General features: G+C 57.7%; 2 protein-coding genes across 2 annotated transcripts; both read right to left on the reverse strand.

Moving 5' to 3' along the window:
* Nucleotides 1-1,226: 1,226 nt before the first annotated feature.
* On the reverse strand, nt 1,227-8,213 carry LOC149747592 (uncharacterized). Its single transcript, XM_089894247.1, is given in 8 exon segments — nt 1,227-1,839; nt 4,636-4,740; nt 5,012-5,082; nt 5,625-5,824; nt 7,206-7,329; nt 7,493-7,738; nt 7,936-8,106; nt 8,109-8,213. Coding segments are annotated over 8 exon segments (1,197 nt in total). The 3' UTR covers nt 1,227-1,664.
* Nucleotides 8,214-14,476: 6,263 nt separating this feature from the next.
* Nucleotides 14,477-16,435, reverse strand: SDF2L1 (stromal cell derived factor 2 like 1). The gene is made up of 3 exons (XM_022551452.3): nt 16,205-16,435; nt 15,711-15,907; nt 14,477-14,879 (listed from the first exon to the last, which is right to left on the reverse strand). The coding sequence occupies exons 1-3, from the start codon at nt 16,389-16,391 to the stop codon at nt 14,598-14,600; spliced, it is 666 nt and encodes a 221-aa protein (XP_022407160.1). The 5' UTR covers nt 16,392-16,435; the 3' UTR covers nt 14,477-14,597.
* Between the last annotated feature and the right edge of the window lie 2,904 nt (nt 16,436-19,339).

Consider the following 19,339-nt stretch of genomic DNA (forward strand, 5'->3'; position numbering starts at 1 on the left):
GCGGCGGCGGCGGCGGCGGCGGCGGCGGCGGCGGCGGCGGCGGCGGCGGCGGCGGCGGCGGCGGCGGCGGCAGGACCAGCGAGCGAGAAAAAACAACGGCACGCAAGTCACACCGCGCCCTCTCGGCCGAGCTCCGTAACTACTTCCGGGTCTCTCGGACCCGCCCCGGAAGCGGGCGCTGGGCACGCCGGGAATTGTGGTTCCTGGTGCCCAAGCGCATGGCCGGCTGGCGCAGGCGGCTCCCTGGGTCCCTGGGCTGAGTTCGCGGTTGGCTCGACCACGTCGGGGCTGAGCTGCCTCCGCCTCGAAACCCCGTCTTCCTGGGGGCCTCTAGCTGGACCGCCTCGCCCCACCGGCCCCGGCTCAACGCCATTCCCGCCCAAACCCGCCCTGGATACTCAGGTCTTAGGCCTGGAGCCCCAAGAACCCCCAGCCTCGGCCCCATCACTGCTCCCCGCCAGGCTGAAACCTTCAAAGCGACGTACACATTCGCTGCCTGCCCACTTACCGCCCATTTGGTCCCCACCGCCTGCAGGCCTCTCTCCTGGGCGGCCCAGGGGCTGGTGCCCATGAAGCCTGAAGGTCCAAAGCCCTGATGATCCCTTCGGGCTCTTCTGACTGACCCTTCCTTCGGCTGGACCACCACGTTTGTATGCCCCGGCCGAGCCCTGGACCTCCCTCTACACTCAAGCACTGGGTGACCTAGACCAGGCTCATGGCTTTAAATACCTGTATCCCTTGTCTCCGAACACGAAATGGCCAGCACTTCTGCCTTCTGACCTCTACCTGGGCACCGACTGAACTCAAATTTAACATGTATGGTAAAAGCATAATTCTCCACCCCCTTCTACCCCTAGTGTCCACTCTCCTCAAGGTACCACTGTCCACCCAGTCACCCCATACACCTCGATCTCAGCTCCCACAAGGGCTTATCACAATTTGTAATCCTGTACTAATTTATCTGTGTACTGGCTTACCACACACACATGGATGGGACATAAGCTCCTTAAGGGCCAGGACCCCAACTCCTTGGTCTATTATCTCCAGTCGCAAGCAAGGTGCAGGGCATCCACAGGGCTCAACCGACATCTGCTAATGGCCAGCACCATTGGGCACTTTGTGAGGACTCATGTCTCACATACAGGTTTGATTCTAAAGTCAGCTTGGGAGGTAATCAGAGTCACGTGTCTTTGAAACTCTTTGGAACTCTTTAGGGAGGTGCCAAATTGGAAACTGACACACCAGCTCATTTTCCTCCCAGGAGGGAACAGACCACTGTTTCTAAACTTGCACCCAGATAAGCCTTGTGTTTAGGAGCCAGGTGTAGCAAAAACTGGTAGTCTTGCAACTCAGTGGGGTCAAGTGAGGCACAACGGGGCCACAGAGTTACTGCAGGGAGGGGCAGCACACTCCCCGCACTCAACACTCTTTCAAAGTGCACAGGACTGAGTTCCCAGGTTAGGTGCAAGTGAGGGGACTTCACTGACCTGACCACCTACTGTGTGCAGTCTCAGGCCAAAGAGCCTCAGGCTTGCGCTACCCTGACCACCTCTTGGGGTTGCAGAGAGTCCGTGGGACTGCACGGCCCCTGGGTAGTGTGGCACGAGGAAGGCACCACCAGGGGAACTTTATTCATTCTCCTGCCGTGGTCTGTACAGAAGAGGTTATGGGTCCCTCTGGTGGGGCGTGGACTCTGCGCTGCCAGGATTATTCTCTGATTCATCTTTGGGTCTGGGCACAGGCTGGAACTTGAGCAGGACAGGTGGGGTGAAGATGGAGGCCTTCACAGATGGGGATAGCATCTCCTCGGTGCTGGCAGAACCACTACAGGCTGAGGGCCTGTTCAGGAAACACGCAAGACATGGGTCCATGAGGGGGACACGGCACACAGGGCCATCAGAGAAACACACGACAAAACCCAGGCTGTGGGATGGCTCTCGATACATTACTGCTGCTGGAAATCCCTCCCATGGATGTTTGCTCAAGGCTGTTCATTGCAGCAATGTTTGTGATTGTGTAAACCTGGAGACAATCCAAACGTCCATCAGGGAACAGCTAAAAAAACCATGGTACAGGCATGCAGTGGACTATTCCACAGCTGTTTAAGGAACAAAGTTGGTCTGTACATCCCAGCAAGTAAAGACACCCCAATGGTACAGTAATGGAAAGAACAAGTAGCTGAAAAGTACGTGCAGTATGATCCTGATTTGATTTAAAAAATTAACCAATGTATTGGGACTCATATTTCATGTATTCATTTCTATATTGTGACCTTTTTTCCATAGAGTATTTTATGCTTTTGTAAACTTTTAGAAAACAATTTAAAATAACCCATTTTGGGGGATAGTGCCAAGACAGCACAGCTCACTCAGAAAGCAATACATAACAGGAGGCTAAAAATTGTCCCCATTAATGAAATATTTCAACAAGCAAGGGTAGTTGAGTAAATGATGCTCCGTCCACACAGTGGGGTGGGTATTCTGCATCTATGATTACTGGTGAATTTCTAGGTATTTTTAATGACAGGGAAGCAACATGTTCCAGAACTGGCTGCAAAACTGCTCACAGGACGCTCCTGATTACGTGACAAACTACTACCTGTGCACGTACACTCGTGTCCATGGGGAACACCTACAGCGAAACAGGGATATGTGCCAACAATGGTTATTTCTGACCTTGGGAGTGAGAGTGATTGGTGTCTTTTTTGGGTAGTTTTCAAACTGTCTACAGTAACTAGATCCTGTTTCAGAATCTGAAAAATGGTAGTGCTTTTGAAAACTGTTCCTACCCTTTCCCTTGTAATTTCACTTCTGGAAATTCATCTTGAGATTCAGGGACAGCTTAGCACATAAAGATAGTGATGCCAGGGAATTCCCTGGTGGTCCAGTGGTTAGGACCCCACATCTCACTGCCAAGAGCCCAGGCTCAATCCCTGGTCAGGGAACTAAGACCCCACAAGCCGCGCAGCAGGTGCAAGAAGGGCATGTTGACCTTCACCCGTTTTCTCTGGAAGTGGGAGATAACATATTTATGCCCACCCACCACACGCATAGACACACACGCATGCACACACACACGCTGAGTGAGGGTACCGCACATGCTGGACGTCTGTCACACGGCCAAGGAAGCTGACCAATTTATGGTATGGTTTCATTTATATAAAATGTCCAGAACTGACAAACCTATAGCGACAGAAAGTAGGTTAGTGGCTGCCTAGGGCTGAGAGAGAGGGAGGGCCAAATAGGCAGAGGACTTTCGGGGCAGGGAAACTATTCCATACAACACTGTAATAGTGGACACATGTCATTATACATTTGTCCAAAACCATAAGATGTACGTCACCAGGAGTGACCCTAATGTGAACCACGGACTTTACATAATGACACGTCAATGTGGGTCATAGTTTGTATTAAAGGTCCCACTCTCTGGCAGATGTTGATCGCGGGGGAGGCTGTGTGGGGAGGGCAGAGGGATATGGAACTCTCTGTACTTTCAGCTCAGTTTTACTGTAAACCCTAAACTACTCTAAAAAATGAAATCTATTTGAAAATTTTAAAAAGAATGAGTAGAAAATTTTAAAAAGAATGAGTACTGCTACAACATGGATGAACTGCAAAAACATTAACCAACTGAAAGGAGCCAGATACAAAGACCACATATCTTACAATACCATTTATAGCAAACGTCCAGAACAAGCGAATCTATAGAGGCAGAAAGTGCTGAAGAGGGGCGAGTGGAAGAGTGAGGGCTATGGGTTTCTGGGGTGAGGAAAGTGTGCTAAAATTAATTGTGGTGATGCATTCATAACTGTGAATATACCAAAGACCATAGAATTGTGTGTTTATTTATTTATTTATATATTTATTTAATCATTTTTGGCCACACCGTGCAGCTTGCGGGATCTTAGTTCCCCAATCAGGGATGGAACCTCGGCCCCCTGCAGTGGAAGCACGGAGTCCTAAGCACTGGACTGCCAAGGAAATCCCAGGAACTGTATATGTTAAATGGGTGAATTATACCATGTGAATAATACCTCAATAAAGCTGTTTAAAAAAAAAAGTCATCTGATGCAATGAAGCAGCCAATCTAAACACTCAATGACATGGGAAATACTTGACAAAAACAGTAATAAAAAACCCATATTCAGGGGCTTCCCTGGTGGCGCAGTGGTTGAGAGTCCACCTGCTGATACAGGGGACACGGGTTCGTGCCCCAGTCTGGGAAGATCCCACATGCCGCGGACCGGCTGGGCCCGTGAGCCATGGCTGCTGAGCCTGTGCATCCGGAGCCTGTGCTCCGCAACGGGAGAGGCCGCAACAGTGAGAGGCCTGCGTATCGCAATAAAACAAACAAACAAAAAAAACCCCATATTCAGTAAATCCCTGCTTTGCAAAACACACATGTAGATAAAGCACGGGGCTGCCCACAGCTGACTGAATCGTTCCCTTCTGTTGGCCTCTGGGCTGTTTGTTTCTGGTTTCCCACCAGCACAAACACTAGGAAGGGGGAGCAACTTTCCAGCACGCCTGACGACATTAGGGTCCATCCTGGAAGTGGAAGCGACCATCACACTGACTATCCTTCCAGCCCTCATGCACGCTGCTCAGAGGCCAGATGGTTCGGGGGCACACTTACCAGGGGAAGCCAGGGCAGTGGAGCTTGTGCGCATTGTTCCTGGCCAAGTACGAGAAGTGGAAGCCTCCAGGATTGAGGACCAAGGGGGTCAGATCGACTACGCGGCTGCAAGACAGGGCGGGGCAGGGGACACACTCAGCTCTGGGCTCCTCTGGGGCAGGGGGTGCCTCCCCAGCCTCGGCGGGCACGGGGGCTCCGTACACAGGCAGATCTCTGAGCCCCAACTCCTCCCCAGGACCAAGAGGGGAAGGACCACTCAGGACTGCGGGATGGATCCACTACGAGAGGGGAGGGAATCACAGCCCAGCTGGCACACAGCAGGCTCCCCCAAGCCCTCCTGTCTCATTTGCCTCGGGCCCGGGATAAATCCTCCCACCTCTTCGGGTTCGATGACAGGCCGGTCCAGTTCAATTTTGCTTCAGACCTCGAAACTTCCAATTGCTCCATCTTCAGCAAACAAAAGAAACTTTAGGACAAGGGTGGGATCCTCATCGTGAAGAGAAACACCTTCTCCAAGAACTATGAGAACGATGTGCCTTCCAGTCAATCAGCAAACACATCAGGCTCATCCTCGGTGCCACCTGGAGCTTGGTGTTGGGGGATGGGGCCCGGCGTGCGGGCTGGGAGCCAACAGAGGAGATCCCAGCCCCGCCTGGGGGACAGGTGACGGATAAGCGGGAGTTAGGAAGGGTAGGCGAGTCGGAAGGGCACTGCAGAGGCACTTAGAGGGTGGCCTGGAGAATGACACCCACGGGGAGAGGCAGGCTTCAGGCGTCCCCTGGAAGCCCCGGGATTGCGCTGAGTGCACTGAGGCCAGGCAGGCGGAGCCCTGTGCCTCCCCCAGCCCAACTCTGCGAGCAGAGCAGCCCCCTTTCATCTATCTACTGCAGCCTGCAGAGGAAGTTCTGGGAACCACTGCTGTGGGCCCGGGCATCGCTGGGGTGCTTCTGAGCAGGGGGTTAGAGGCTGCCCCTCCCAGGGCCACTGACCGATGTGCTGGGCAGCGGAGGGAAGGGGCCAAAGACACTGGGCAGAGTGTAGACAGAGGTTGATGGGGCCACCATGGAGGCCATGGTGGTGGCAGGCAGTGGCAGCAGGGTTGGTGGCAGGCACGGGGAGGTCGACCGGTCCCACAAGAGGATGGGTTCTGGTTTCTTCGGTTTTGGCTTGCTTCTCTTCTTCTTGGCATCTGGGACAGAAGGTGTCGGTGATCACCTATCCCAAGGCCCGAACAGGTTGGGGGGGCGCCAAACACAGGCCCTCCAACAAGGAGGGAGGCAGGACCACAAAGGGCACCACTACTGACAGGCACGAACACACACCACCTCACTGGCCCCAAAACCACCCCACAGGGAAACGGTACTTTTGTTTCTATCTTACGAGTGGAGTGGGAAGCTCGAACTATACAAGGCCCATGCAGGGGCCATGCCAGGCTGTCTGCCTTCCAGGACAGAATTTCACAGGAAGTGATGGAGTGTCACCACTGGGCTTGGCCCGAGCAGGTTGGCCTGCCACCCACCCTCCCAGGCATGGCACAAAGCCCTGGAGTCTGCCAGCACCCCAGTGGGTTGTCCAGTCCCCAGACAGTGAGCCCACCGAATACCCGCAGCCCCGGGTCATCCTGGGGGTGCGCAAAGGGTGCATGGGGAAGAAGTCTTGCAGAAGTCTTGCAGAGGTGGGCTTGGGGAGGAACCTAGGGCCTGCACCTCCTCTCTCCTGTTCTGATGAGTCTGGGTCTTTCTACTGTTCAAAGCTGGGTCCCACCAGCAAAGTAGGAGGTAACAAGCCCCTCCTGCAGCCTCTCAGACGGCTCATCTAGAGTGAGATAAGCACTGCCAGGGAGCACTGGCTGGAGGCTGAGCACCAGCCCTGAGTCTCAGTCCAGCTCCACCACACCTGTGTGGCCTACACATGCCGGACAACCTCCCCGGGCCTCCATTTCCTCTTCTGTAAAACAGGGATAAATAACACCACACCAGCATCTTGGGAGACCGCGGTAAGAGTTACACATGCTGTGGGTCCAGCTGTTGGATGAAACGGTGCTGTGGGACCCCACCCCCCAGGTGAGCTGGGCCCCCCGATGTGAAGCGAGACAAAGAAGCCCAACACCACCATCCATCCCTGAACACGGACACTCCCAAGGACCAAATCCAAACCTCATCAAGGCTTTAGAACGACTATCCAAGAAATAACAGGCAGAGGGGGAAAAGCAAACACACCAGTGGACCCAGACAACAGATACAAACCCATCGAGTGGGTCCCCCAAAGGACAACACAGTTCTTTAGTCCATAGCATCGGGGAAAGGTGAGGGCATCCCGCGTCAAAAGGAACTTCAAAAGACGAGGCCAGAATGCCCACCTGCCACCCTGTGTGGCCACTAATGAGGTCACCTCTCATTTCACTCTCCCGGGGCCCGGGGTGTACACGAATTTGCCTCCCACCCAAACAGTGTGCGGGCCTCGCCGAGTCCTGATTGACAGACCAAGCGTAGATAGCCTTCTGTGGACCACCAGGGAGGTGTGAGTCAGGTCAACCAGGCCGCTCGAGCCCAGCGCGGATGGAACCTCACCCTGGGAGTATAAGTGCACGCGGTGGATGCGCCTCTTGAGCTGCTCCAGGCGCTGGTGCCTCTCCAGGGCGCCCATGCTGTTGCAACAGTTCAGCTCCCCCTGGACGGCACACGAGACCTTGGCCTGCGACGACAGCGGGAGAGGAAGGGAGGAGGAAGCCGGACGCGTGAGCCGCCCAGCCGGGGCCGCCTCCTGAAAGACCCCTCCCAACAGCTCAAGCAGGGCGGACACCGGCGCCCCCGCCCCCACCTCGGAACCCCGGAGCCCCGCCCTCCCGGGCCCGCACCCAGAGGAAGGACAGGAGCCCACACCGCTCGCACTCCGCCTGCTTGCCCTTGCGCACCACCCTCTCATCCAGCGCCGGGTTGCGGTCGAGGCTAAGGAAGAGGTGCAGCGCGCTCTCAGTGTAGGTCGCCGCTTGCCTCTCGAAGTCCTCCTCGGGGATGAGCTGGCATAAGGTCACACTCTGCGGGAACTCGCTGTCGAACTCGTCCAGAACCTCCATTCTCGAGGGCTTCGGCTGCCCGGCTGCCTGTGGGCGGAGCGGCCGTCGGGGCGGGGCCCCGGACGCGCCCACGCCACCGGCCCCAGGAGGGGAGGAGGGAGACCCCCCCGAGGGCCAGAGCTCGGGTCACTATCCAGGCGGGGCCACCAGGGTCCGGGCGCGCCCACCTTCCCGCCCAGGTCAGGGAAAGGAGGGGTCGGCCCCAGAGGGCCAGGCCCGGGGACGCACCGTTGTCCCCTTTCCGCCGCGCCTACGCAGGATCTCTCCGCCCGCGCCGCCGCACGGACAGCTCGGGCCAGTCTCGGGAGACCGCGGGCCAATCCGCGCGAGACGGCCGCACGTGACAATGCCCGCCGCTCTGCGCATGCGCCTTCACGCTTCGACGGGGCGGACGGCGGGACGCAGCTACCCCTGGCGGAGGCCCATACCCCGGGGTCCCGCCCGTGGCCAAGCCAACTTCTTTAAGGCGCTCGGCCCCTGGCCGGACTCCAGTACCTCCCATCCTGGCTGCTCCCCTCCTCCTCACCGTCTGTAGACAAGGCCCCAAGAGTTCTTTCTGCCCCCAACTCCTCTAGCCCCGGACTTTTCACGCTCTTCTGACTTCCTCTCCCGCTTCTATCCTGTCTCCTCTCCTCATGAGGGTCCTGTCTTTACCATACCTTCTTGGACTTCTTACCCACTTCTTAGTCCCAACCCAGAACTGACTTTAACCCCAAGTCCCTTGAGTTACAGACCCACATCTAAGTGTCCCCAGGAGACGTTTCCTGGGCATCTCACGCTCAGCACATCCGAATAGGCATGCAGCTTCTTCCCTCCCACCCAGAAATCTGCTTCTCTTTTCCCTCTCCTACTTGGTCAGTGGCCGACCCCACCATCCACCCCCGCTGCTGATGAGGGGGTGTGCCCTGGACTGCTTAGTTCAGGTCCCCTCCTAACCCAGCCCCCTCTCCATCAGCCCTGTGATCCATGGAGTGCACCTGAGATTTTTTCACTTCCTACCACCAAACGGCCAGCCCCAGCTCTCCCCAACACAAGAGGTGGCATTCACTTCCTCTTGCTTTGATGTCACAGATCAAGATGGACACAACCAAAAAAAAAAAAAAAAAAGATGGACACAACCAAGGAGGGAGAAGGTATGGCCTGTGCATCTCACCTACAGGTGCAGGCAGACTCAGATACACCTGCATCCAAATCTCTGCCACCATTCTGCCACCTGCCCCGGGCAGGTGGCCCCCGATGTGAGGCGGGGCCCATATGACTTACAAAATCAGATTTGACTTTAAAATACATAGTAGGTGCCTTTTTAAAAACAGGACAAGCATCCTCTGAGAGGTCAGGCAGACCCCTGATTAACACCCCCATCATGTTATGCTTATAATACTTTACACTTTTTCTGATTATTTGGATTTTTAAAGTGTATTGTGCCAGGTACTGCCAAACTACATGCTCCCTGCCTTCAGGGGCTCCCCGTTTAAAGAGGGCTTCAGCCACAGGGAGAAAAATGTGATCTAACATGCTCTGGTGGAGGAACATTGGATGTCTTGGAGCCCAGGGAAGGCTTCCCATAGGAGGGGACATTTGAGCAGTGCCCTGAGTTCACAAGCCTCTCCCAGCAAGGGCAGGAGACAGCTGCATGGGGGTCTTTGGCCAATGGGTACATAATCTGCACGAGAGCAAGAGGTGGCCACCTCCAGCCATGGGCCTAAGTCAGGTGACCTTGGGATGGAGGAACCCCAAGGGGTCAGGCCTAGGAGACAGAGGAGCATGTGTCATTTCCCCTCATCCTCCCCGGGATGCCAGGGCTCCTACGCCCAGGGTGGGGGTGAAGCCAGGGTCCCTCTGTGCTCAACCATTGGTGAGGGGTACTCCCAAATGCCCATCCGGAGACCTGGGCCTCCTCTCAAGTAGACAGGCTTGAGTGGCTGTCACTGGGCACATCAAAATCTTTTGTGTCTGGTCCTGATGCTGAAGGTGACCCTGCAAGCACGCCTGGGGCCAGGCTTCTTGGCAGTTGGGCTCCACTCCCCCCGATTCCAGCTGTGAGGGTGGGCATGCCAGGCACCTCACAGTCTCTCCTGCAGGCTCAGGGCAGCACATGTCCCTGTAAGAGAACAAGTGGGCATGGTTGGAGGACGTGAGCTGCAGGCTTTGTATCCCGAGTCCACTGTCCGCCCAGCTAGTGCTGCTCCTGCTGAGAACCCAGGAGAACATTCTCTCCAGAGCTTGGCCCTCCCCAGGCCTTCCAGGAAGGCTGGGCCCAGGGCACCTCCACGGAGTCAAGGTTGTTGAGCTGGCTCTGAGCCAGGCCCGGGCAAACCCTCCGTGCAAAGCAATGGGCCTCTTTCTCCACAGGGCCCTGACCAAACCTCAAGCCCACAGGCTTACCTGGGAGCTGGTTGTAAATATCCTCTTCAAACCATAGCTTTTCTGAGTCGGAGGCCTCTGCCCCTTCCCCCTGTCCAGCCATGACCCAGATGGACAGGTTGGCGGAGGACCCCCCCAGCTCTGCCCTCACCTGATCCTCCGATGGAGAGTCCAGACCAGCTCCGCACCTGCGCCTTACTGCTGGTTAGTGGAGTGAGGCAGCAAGACTCCCCCCCACCTCCCAGGCACTGTGGGTGGTGGGCTGGGCCTGACTGATGCCCTTTCATCATTGCACTGCTTCCCAGTGGCCCACAGTAGTGCAACAGGGAAAGAGTGTCAGGCAGGCCTGCCAGTGCCTCTCCCAGTGGTAGGTGGGGATCCGAGACCTGGAATGCAGGCCCACTGGGGCCTGGGGCGGGGCCTCTGCCTGGGGAAAGGGTGCCCTCTGACCCCAGAGGCCCAGGCCTGGCCAGGATCTCAAGTTTCCATGGAGAAGGGATAGGAGCTGGGCAAGGGGGAGGGGAGGGCCTGCAGGTCCAGGGGCCAGGCCTGGGGAGGGAAAGTAGCAGTGTGGGGGAAGGGGTCCCCAAGGCTGGTCCCAGATGCTTTGACAATATCATTGCACTGCTCCTCAAAGCACAGTAGTGCAACCTCGTCAGAGCACCTGCGGCCAGCAGGGGGGAGCCCCATCACCCCCAATACACGCAGAGCGGGAAGCCCAACCGTAGGTGGGTGGGGCTAGGGCCCCATTCCTAGACAGCAGGGCGGGGAGGGGATTTCAGCGGGGCTGCGGTCCTCGGAGTCCTCAGGACCCCAGAGGGGCCGGACCCTCCCCAGCACCCTCCAGATTGCCGTGGGGTTGCGACCCCAGACTGAGGGGCAGCTCCACACCCTGAGCGGGAGCGCGCCCGGGAAAGGGCGCACACACAAAGGAGAGGAGCCCGCGCTTCAACGCGGTCCGAAACCCACTCGCGCCTGGGTCGGGAGTGCATATAGCCCGACGACCCTGCGCCCTCCCACGGCCTGAGGCTCCGGGAGAAGAAGGGTGGTCCCACTCCGGGCCGACGGGCCCCTGCTGGCTCAGGCCCCCATCCTTGGCCTCTGGCTCTTGGCCCCCAAGTTGGGCTCCGCATTCTGTCCCAACAGATTCCCTGCCCGGCGGCCCAGAGTGGAGAAGAGGAATGGGGGCTTCCCGCCCCTCTGAGGTCCCCTGCCCGGAGGGGGCGCCCGGGGTTTGGGCTGCGCCCCTCCACACCGCCCGCCGGGTAGGGCCGCCCTGCCCGCGCCCCCACCTCGGACCCAGCTACTCACGCGGCGGGGCACCCTTTCCGTACCGGGCCGGGGCAGGACTCGGGAGGTTGCGGGGACAGGTCCCGGCGGCCGTCAGCCCGCGCTGCCCCCCAGGACCACCCCGCACCTCGTGGCGCCCTCCCGCCGCCGGCTCCATCTTTAACTCGCTGACAGGCGGCGGCCCAGCCCCCGGCTCCTTAGCATAGCGCCGCGCTCATTGGCCGGCGCCGGCGGGGGCTTCGCCTTCTGCACGCCCATTGGCTGAGGCCGGAGAGATTTCAAAATAGCCTGCGGGCCCGGATTGGCCCGGCGCGGGCAGAGGCTGAGGCTCCGCAGTTTTAACAATGAGTTCTACAAACACTTTCTCCCCATTCATAACTTATCAAAGGGAACTTTGCCCGCCTTTTCGCAGCTCTAGTCTCGGTGAGTTTTCTCGCCGCGCGGGCGAGCGCTCTTGGTAGCCCAGTCGGGGGCGCCGGCCGCGCGGCCAAGCCCGCTGGGGAGGGGGCTACGACTGGAGGAAAATGTCCGGACCCGCGGTCAAGCCTGCACCAACCGGGCCGCAGGCCGCCCCGTTTTGCAAACTGAAATTGCTCCCTGTGCCTCTCCGATGGCATGTTCGGCTGCGGTGGGCTTCCTGGCTGGGGTAGCCACCTCCCCACCCAAACCCCACCGCATCGCCCGACTTGACCCAAATGAGATTTGTCTGAAGCCCAAGGGTGGGCCTGGGCTGCGGGACCCGGTCTTGGAGCCCCTGGAGGCTTGTGGATCTGTGGGAGGCACGGGGAAGGGGGCGTCGCTTGGGTCCCTGCGTGACTGTGGATAAGCATTCATTAAATGCTTTCGCAGAGCTGATGACCCGGAAGGATGTACGCGGCCCGCCTGGCCCTCATAGAGCTACAGTGTGTGTTGGAGCGGGTGGTGCTTAGGCTACTGTGCATCTGGGCCCCCTCCTCTTTTATTCTCTCAGTCCGGTGGCTGAGAGCAAATGTTTTGGAGGCAGGCAGAGCTGGGTTTGAATCTTTAGCAACCTCGGTTGCCCCCTCTGCAAAATTAAGATGACAGTTGAACGTGCTATGCTTCATAGGGTTGTTGCCAGGAGCAAATGAGATGCTCTGTAAATCGTTGGCCCAGTGCCTGGCACTTAGTTTTCAATAAATGAGAGCTCGGCTGCTGCTGCGGTTTTAATTTTTGGTCTTGTACTGCATTCTGCCTGCAGCCCTCTCACCTGCTCCCACAGCTTTGGCCTTGATTTCCCAAGGATTTTTACATGCTGTGTACTGTTGGAGTCTGCTCTTAATTAACACTCCTCACTTTTGTATGTGTGGTGGTAGGGAGGTAACAGAGGCAGAAGTGGGCTCTTACAGCCCAGAGGGGCCAGGGGTGGATCAGAGGAATGCCCCTTACATTTGCAGTGTGCGCCACACTTTTGGTGCCCCGCCTACACCCCCTTGGCACTCACCTCTACCAAAAGGATGTTCCCTGCTGGCACCTGCGGCTCTGCCTAAGGTCTTCATTCTGGCTGTAGAATACAGGGCAAGTGGGAAGTGCTGCAGAGTAATCCTCCCACCTGCCCAGCAGCCCTCAGCCAATGAGAGAAGATATGCTGGTTGGATAAGTACCCCCACTTTCTTGCCCCTTGGTTGGGACAACTTTTTTTTTGCGGTACGCGGGCCTCACACTGTTGTGGCCTCTCCCGTTGCGGAGCACAGGCTCCAGACGCGCAGGCTCAGCGGCCATGGCTCACGGGCCCAGCCGCTCCGCGGCATGTGGGATCTTCCCGGACCAGGGCACGAACCCATGTCCCCTGCATCGGCAGGCGGACTCTCAACCACTGCGCCACCAGGGAAGCCCGGTTGGGACAACTTTGATGCATGTTCTACATGGGGACCCAGTGCTCCCTGGTGGGATGAAGCCCTAGTTGCCCACAGGGGTGACTTGCTCAGTAATGCAACCTTCACCAGCTGCCTTGCCTGCTCCTCTGAGCCCCACTCCTCTGCCCCAGTGTTTTCTGGGATCACTTCCCAACCATCTGCTTGCACTCCTGTCTCAGGTCAGGTGAGTGATGGGAGAGAAGTGGAGACTTGTAGACGATGCTCAAGAGGTTTGAGCAGAGCAGGGCCTCATGGGGGAGGGGGCAGGGGCGTAAAGGGCCTAATTATGACCCTCCTCCCCTCAGGTCTCACAATTGGCTAGAGCTTTTCTCCCACCCCCTAAGGTCAATTGATTTCTCAGAAGTAAGGTGCTCTGCTCACCCTCCTCTAAGACCCTTCCAACCAGTTGCCACCCCCAGCCTCTCCTTCGGCTCTTTCATTCTCCTGCAGGAAAGTGGCAGCTGCCCAAGCCTCTCTGACTGTAATCTCCGCCATAACCTCTAGAGGTCACCCACGCACCAGCAAAATAGCTATTACCTTCCTTTATCAGGGCCCGCCTATTTATTTCTCCTTTCTTTAAATTACAATGCTTTGCCGGCTCAAATGGTGCCTCTTCTTCCAGGAAGCCTTCTCAGATGTCTGCAGCTGGCAGTTCTCTGTGGTTACCTTCCCTTGCAATATCTTTTGAAGTTTTGTTAGGGCCTCCGGACTTTGGAAGGTTAGTGGGGCGTGAGATGCCACACGTCTGGGCTGGCTGGGTGTGTGGGATGCCATCTGCACCGAGAGGGATCCTGCGATGCGAATTTCCAGCAGATGAGCAGAGTCCTGACCTAGTGCTTGGTCAAAGGCAAGTGTCCAGACTGTCACAACTGCCAGTGGAGGGGTGCCAGGAGGAGGGGGTGCACCTCAAGGGATGAGGGACTGGAGAGCTTGGGCCCATCCCAGCTGGTAGGGAGTGGGGCCCCTGCTACCTCGCTGAGGCCCCAGCCCTCATCAGGAAGGTTCATGAAGCTCAGGGGCTGGGGAACAGGGGTCACTGGGGCCATTGGACCATCTGAGGGTGGAGAGGGAGCTGTGATGGCCCTGGGCAGTGTTGGGAGTGCACGGAAGAGCATCAGAGAGGTTTGGATGGGTTAAGCTGCCATCTGTGGGACAGAGGATTTGCACTGAGGAAGAGATGCTGACCTGGGCCAGCTGGCAGCTCCTGGTCGCCCCCAGGCTCACAGCAAAATGCAACCACAGGCCAATATTCTTTAATCATAAAGGCACTTGAGAACCCCTACAAACTCAAAGTCTCCCCCAAGAGTGGCCCTGCAGATGACCCACCCTGCTGCCCTCCACCCGCAGGTCCACAGCACTCAGAGTTCATCATGGCCTGCAGAGGCCTCCACGCTGGGCTTGATGAAGATGCCTTCCATGGCCTTCCACCTATTGTGGGTGTTGGCGCTGGGCATGCCGTGCACCTCGAGCTGCCCCCGGATGGGGCTCCCGTACTGCTCGCCGGTGACCGACAGGAACACGGAAGTGCCCACGTGCTGGAAGCGCACGGCGGCCTCCCGCTCCCAGTGCTGCCCCGAGCAGCGTACCGTCCACAGGTCCAGGTCATCACCCTCGCCGTCCTCCCCAAAGGCGCTCACCTCCTGTGGGGGCGGTGGTGGTGTGGGAGGACAGTGGTCACGCATGACAAAGGGCACACTGAGTCCCCCATGGGCAATTGCCTGGCAGCTGCACTCACACCCAGGTCCTTCCCTGCACCTCTCTGAGCCTCGGCTTCCACAGCTGCAAACTGGGACACCCCCACCCCCAGCATCCAGAAGGGCCCCCCCAACACCAGCTCTTAAAATACACGCACACCCCACCTCATCTTCCTGGACGGTGACCAGTGGCCCCCACAGAACCAAGTCATCCCCCTCCTTCCTCCTCTGGGTTTCTCCTGTCCTAACCCCTCTGACCCTCACTCAGCATCAAGTCTACCCTTCAGGCTGACAGCCAAGGTTCTATTATATCATCCTTTCCTTCTGATAACCTCCCCAAAGCACCCTCTGTTCCAGTACCACCTCCCACCCAGTTCCAATGAACTCCGCTCACAGGCTCTTCCCCAGGCTTGGAAAGATGCCCTTCTCCTCTCTGCGGCCTGGCGGACTCCTACTCATCCTTCCAGGCCCAGCCCCAGTTCCTCCTCCCCGCGGGGTTCCCATTCCCCACCCCAACGGCCATGCGGATCCCCCTCCTGTGTCCAACTCGCCCCCAGGAGTGGAGCTATCCAGACGGACAGCTCTTCCTGTTTGTGTCCCCGCTGGGCTGCGGGCTCCAGGGGACAGGACCCTGGCGTAGTCACCTCTGTATCCCCCGAGGGGGCGCTCGGCAGACACTTCTGACTCGTAATTCCCGTTTCAGTAATTCCCGTTTCACCCAGGAAGCTGGGACTACGAGCAGATGCCGGGCCCCTCGCACACACGCCAGGGGCTCACCTGGTTGTGGGACAGCGGCGACGGGAAATGGTGCGTGTGCAGGTTCTTGCCGGTGAGCACGTGCGTCAGCCGCACAGCCTGCCCGCAGCGCACCGGGGACCCGCGCGGACACCCGCCCTCGGAGCCGCCGCGGATCCGCCAGTAGCTGTTGGCGTCGTCAGACGCCTCCACGCCGGTCACCGACTGCTGGCCGCTGCCTGGGGGGCGACATCCCACCCCCGGGGTCGCTGTCAACGCGGGAACTCCGACCCTCGACCCGGACACCATCAGCTTTCCCGGACAACCTCAACCCTGGGATCCAACGGCTCCCCCAGCCCCCGCCCGCCTCCGGCCGCACTCCAAGTCCCTTGGCCCGCAGCTCCGAACGGCATCCCGAAGACCCCCTCGAACCGCCGGCCTGTGGCCCTCGGCCCCCAACTACACCAGCCCCTGATGACCCCCAGCCCCCTGGTCCGCAGAACCCCGACGTCAGACCCCAGCCCCGGCCCGCGCACCGGATCCGTATTTGATGTCGTGCGAGTGCAGCCGCACCCGGTGCTGCGTGTTGAGCAGCTTCAGCACCGACCCGCAGGTCACGACCCCCGCGCCGGCCTTGACGGCACAGCTGCCCGGGACCGAGATCGCCAGCAGCAGCCCCAGCAGCGCCGGGCCGGCAGCTCGGCCGCGGCCCGCGCTCCACATCGCCCCGGCCGGGCTCCGGCAACTCGGGCCCTGGTCGCTTCCGTCTCCGCCGCCGGCCAATTCGGCTCTGACAGGGCCCGCCACGGCAGCCAATCGCCAGCCCGCACGGCGCTCCGCCTGCACTTCCATTGGGTCCGCGTGGAAAGGACCCGCCCATAGCTTTCCAGAGCGGCGGCTGGGAGGGGACTGGAGACACGAGGAGTGTTTTGATTGGTCCACGCTTCCGAGGACTCACTAATGAGTAGGCCAGGGCAGCGTCGAGCGGAGGGAGTGTGGACAGAGGCGAGGGCGACCGTCCAGCGACCGCCAGGTCCCGGGACACTCGGTTCGCCAGTTCACGAAGCCCCTTGATCCTAGATCCCCGAGCCCTCAATCATGGTCTCTCCCTCGGACCCTGGGCCCGCAGCTGCAGGGTCTTGAGGTTGCTCGACCACTAGATTATGTGGTCACAAGTGGCGGCATCTCAGATACTCAGTCACCCGGTCCTTCAGTCCCTGGACCCCGGGATTAACTAATCCCCCAGTTGCTCGGTCATTGCCCACTCTCTGACATTGAGTCACCTCAGTCCCTGGACCCTGGGGTTTCTGAATTCCCTGAGCCACTCATTGACCCCTTCCGGGGCTTCTCATGGTCCCTAGGCCACTGGGCAGCAGAGGGCAGCAGGGAGCTGTGATGTAGAGGGTAGTGGCAGGTGGTCACCAGAAAGCCCCAGAGCTGTCTTGGGAACCTGGAGCCCTGGGAGACCAAGCGACTGGGAACCAAGCCTGGGTGACTGTGTGTCCCAGGCTTGGGACTCACTGCCTTCTCAGAGGGCTGTCAGCTCAGTCGGTATAAGGGGGGAAACTTAAACCACTGTTTATTTATTCATTCGTGGAACATTCTTACACTGAATTCACTCCAGACCCATCAGTTCAGCCCAGCCCAGGAACCGGCTCTGGGATATGTTACTCAATAGGCTGACCACCCGTGCACTTGGTGCACCAGCAAAGCAGGGAGAAAAATTCGTGTTTAATTAAATCATCCAGAATTTTGCATTCAGAAAATCCAGCGTAGAGCCATTTTAATTACAGCAATGGGTTATTTTTTGGTTTTCATGTCTCCCTACCCCCACCCCTGGGGCCATGGGGCTTGTGGGATCTTAGTTCCCTGACCAGGGATAGAACCCAGGCCCCCTGCAGTGGAAGCACAGTCTTAACCACTGGACAGTCAGGGAAGTCCTGGTTTTCATGTTTAACATTGTCTTTATTTTGAATTCTATATGGGTCAAGGTGTCTTGATCTTTTCAGTGCTTAGAGTGTCTAATATGCTTACGGTAACTTCCCTGGTGGCGCAGTGGTTAAGAATCCGCCTGCCAACGCAGGGAACACGGGTTCAAGCCCTGGTCTGGGAAGATCCCACATGCTGAGGAGCAACTAAGTAAGTCCAGTGCACCACAACTGCTGAGCCTGCGCTCTAGAGCCCACGAGCCACAATTACTGAGCCCACATGCCACAACTACTGAAGGCCGTGCACCTAGAGCCCATGCTCTGCAACAAGAGAAGCCACCGCAATGAGAAGCCCGCGCAACGCAACGAAGAGTAGCTCCCCCTCGACGCAACTAGAGAAAGCCCACGTGCAGCAATGAAGACCTAATGCAGCCAAAAATAAATAAATAAATGTGTGTCTGTTAAAAAAATGTTTACAGTCTGCCCTGGATTTGGTAGACCCTGCCCTTGAGGGCTAGAGTACAATCTGGGTGTGTCTTCTCGGACACACCAACAAGCATCTCGAACCTAATATGCCCCAAGCAGGACTCCCCGATCTCCCTCACACTGCTCCTCCCCCAGGCTTCCAAGTCTCAGGAACAGCACCTCCATTTACAAGTTGTTCAAGCCCCAAACATGGGATTCATCTTTGATTCCTCTCTTTACCACACTCCTCACATCTACCCCAGCATGTCTTGATGGCTCTGACTCCAAAACAGATTGGAAGGCATCTCTCCTGCGTCCCCCGTCACCACCCTAAGCCAAGCCACTCCATCTCCCCTTCAGATATCGACCACCCCTCCTAGAAGATTTCCCTGCTACTCGGGCCCCTCCAAGACATTCTCCACCCAGGAAAGTGATTTCTGTCTTAAAAAGCATAAATCAAGGCACTTCCCTCGTGGTCCAGTGATTAAGACTTTGCCTTCCAATGCAGGGGGTGCAGGTTTGATCCCTGGTCAGGGAGCTAAGATCCCACATGCCTTGGGGCCAAAAAACCAAAACATAAAACAGAAGCAATATTGTAACAAATTCAATAAAAACTTAAAAAAAAAAGTATAAATCGGATCATGCCAGGTGCCTGCTGAAAGCTGCCAACAGCTTCCCATTGCACTGGGAGCAGACAATGGTAAGGACACAGCGAGTAATCTCCCTGACAGGCAAAGAAAGGGTTCCAAGAGCAGCAGAGACCCCAGGGCTGGAGTCGGGAAGCCAACACGGCTCTCCCTGAGTCTCTGGAGCCTCATGGCTTCTCCTAGCTGTTCCTTTTTCCTGCTCACCTCATGGGCAGATGCTCGGGGCCCTCCACCTGGATACCACAGTTTGTCTCCAGGTTCAGATTCTCAAGAGGGGACGTGATTGACTCAACTCAGTTCCAGGCACTGCTCAAGGTGCAGTCAGCCAAGGAGGATGGAGAGGTGTTAGTCTCCAAATACATCTGCTAACAATGCCTCCCACCCCTGTGAGCACAACCTGCTCCTCTCCCAAGTCGTGGAGTCCCTTCCCCCTCCGCTTGGATCTGGGCACGCATCGTAATTGGCTTTGACCACAAGAATGCTACAGAAGTGCTGTTTGGGGACTTCTGAGCACAGGCTGCCAGAGCACTCACTGGTGGTTCTTGCTTCCTCCCTCTAGGAAGCCAGCCCCTGCCCAGACAGACCCTTGAATGGCCAGGGGCAACGGGGAGACAGATGATGTAAGGGGAGG

The sequence above is a fragment of the Delphinapterus leucas genome, chromosome 14 (assembly GCF_059928025.1).
Source record: "Delphinapterus leucas isolate spDelLeu-1000000601 "Yukka" chromosome 14, BTC_Dleu_Yukka2, whole genome shotgun sequence".
Classification (NCBI taxonomy): domain Eukaryota; kingdom Metazoa; phylum Chordata; class Mammalia; order Artiodactyla; family Monodontidae; genus Delphinapterus; species Delphinapterus leucas.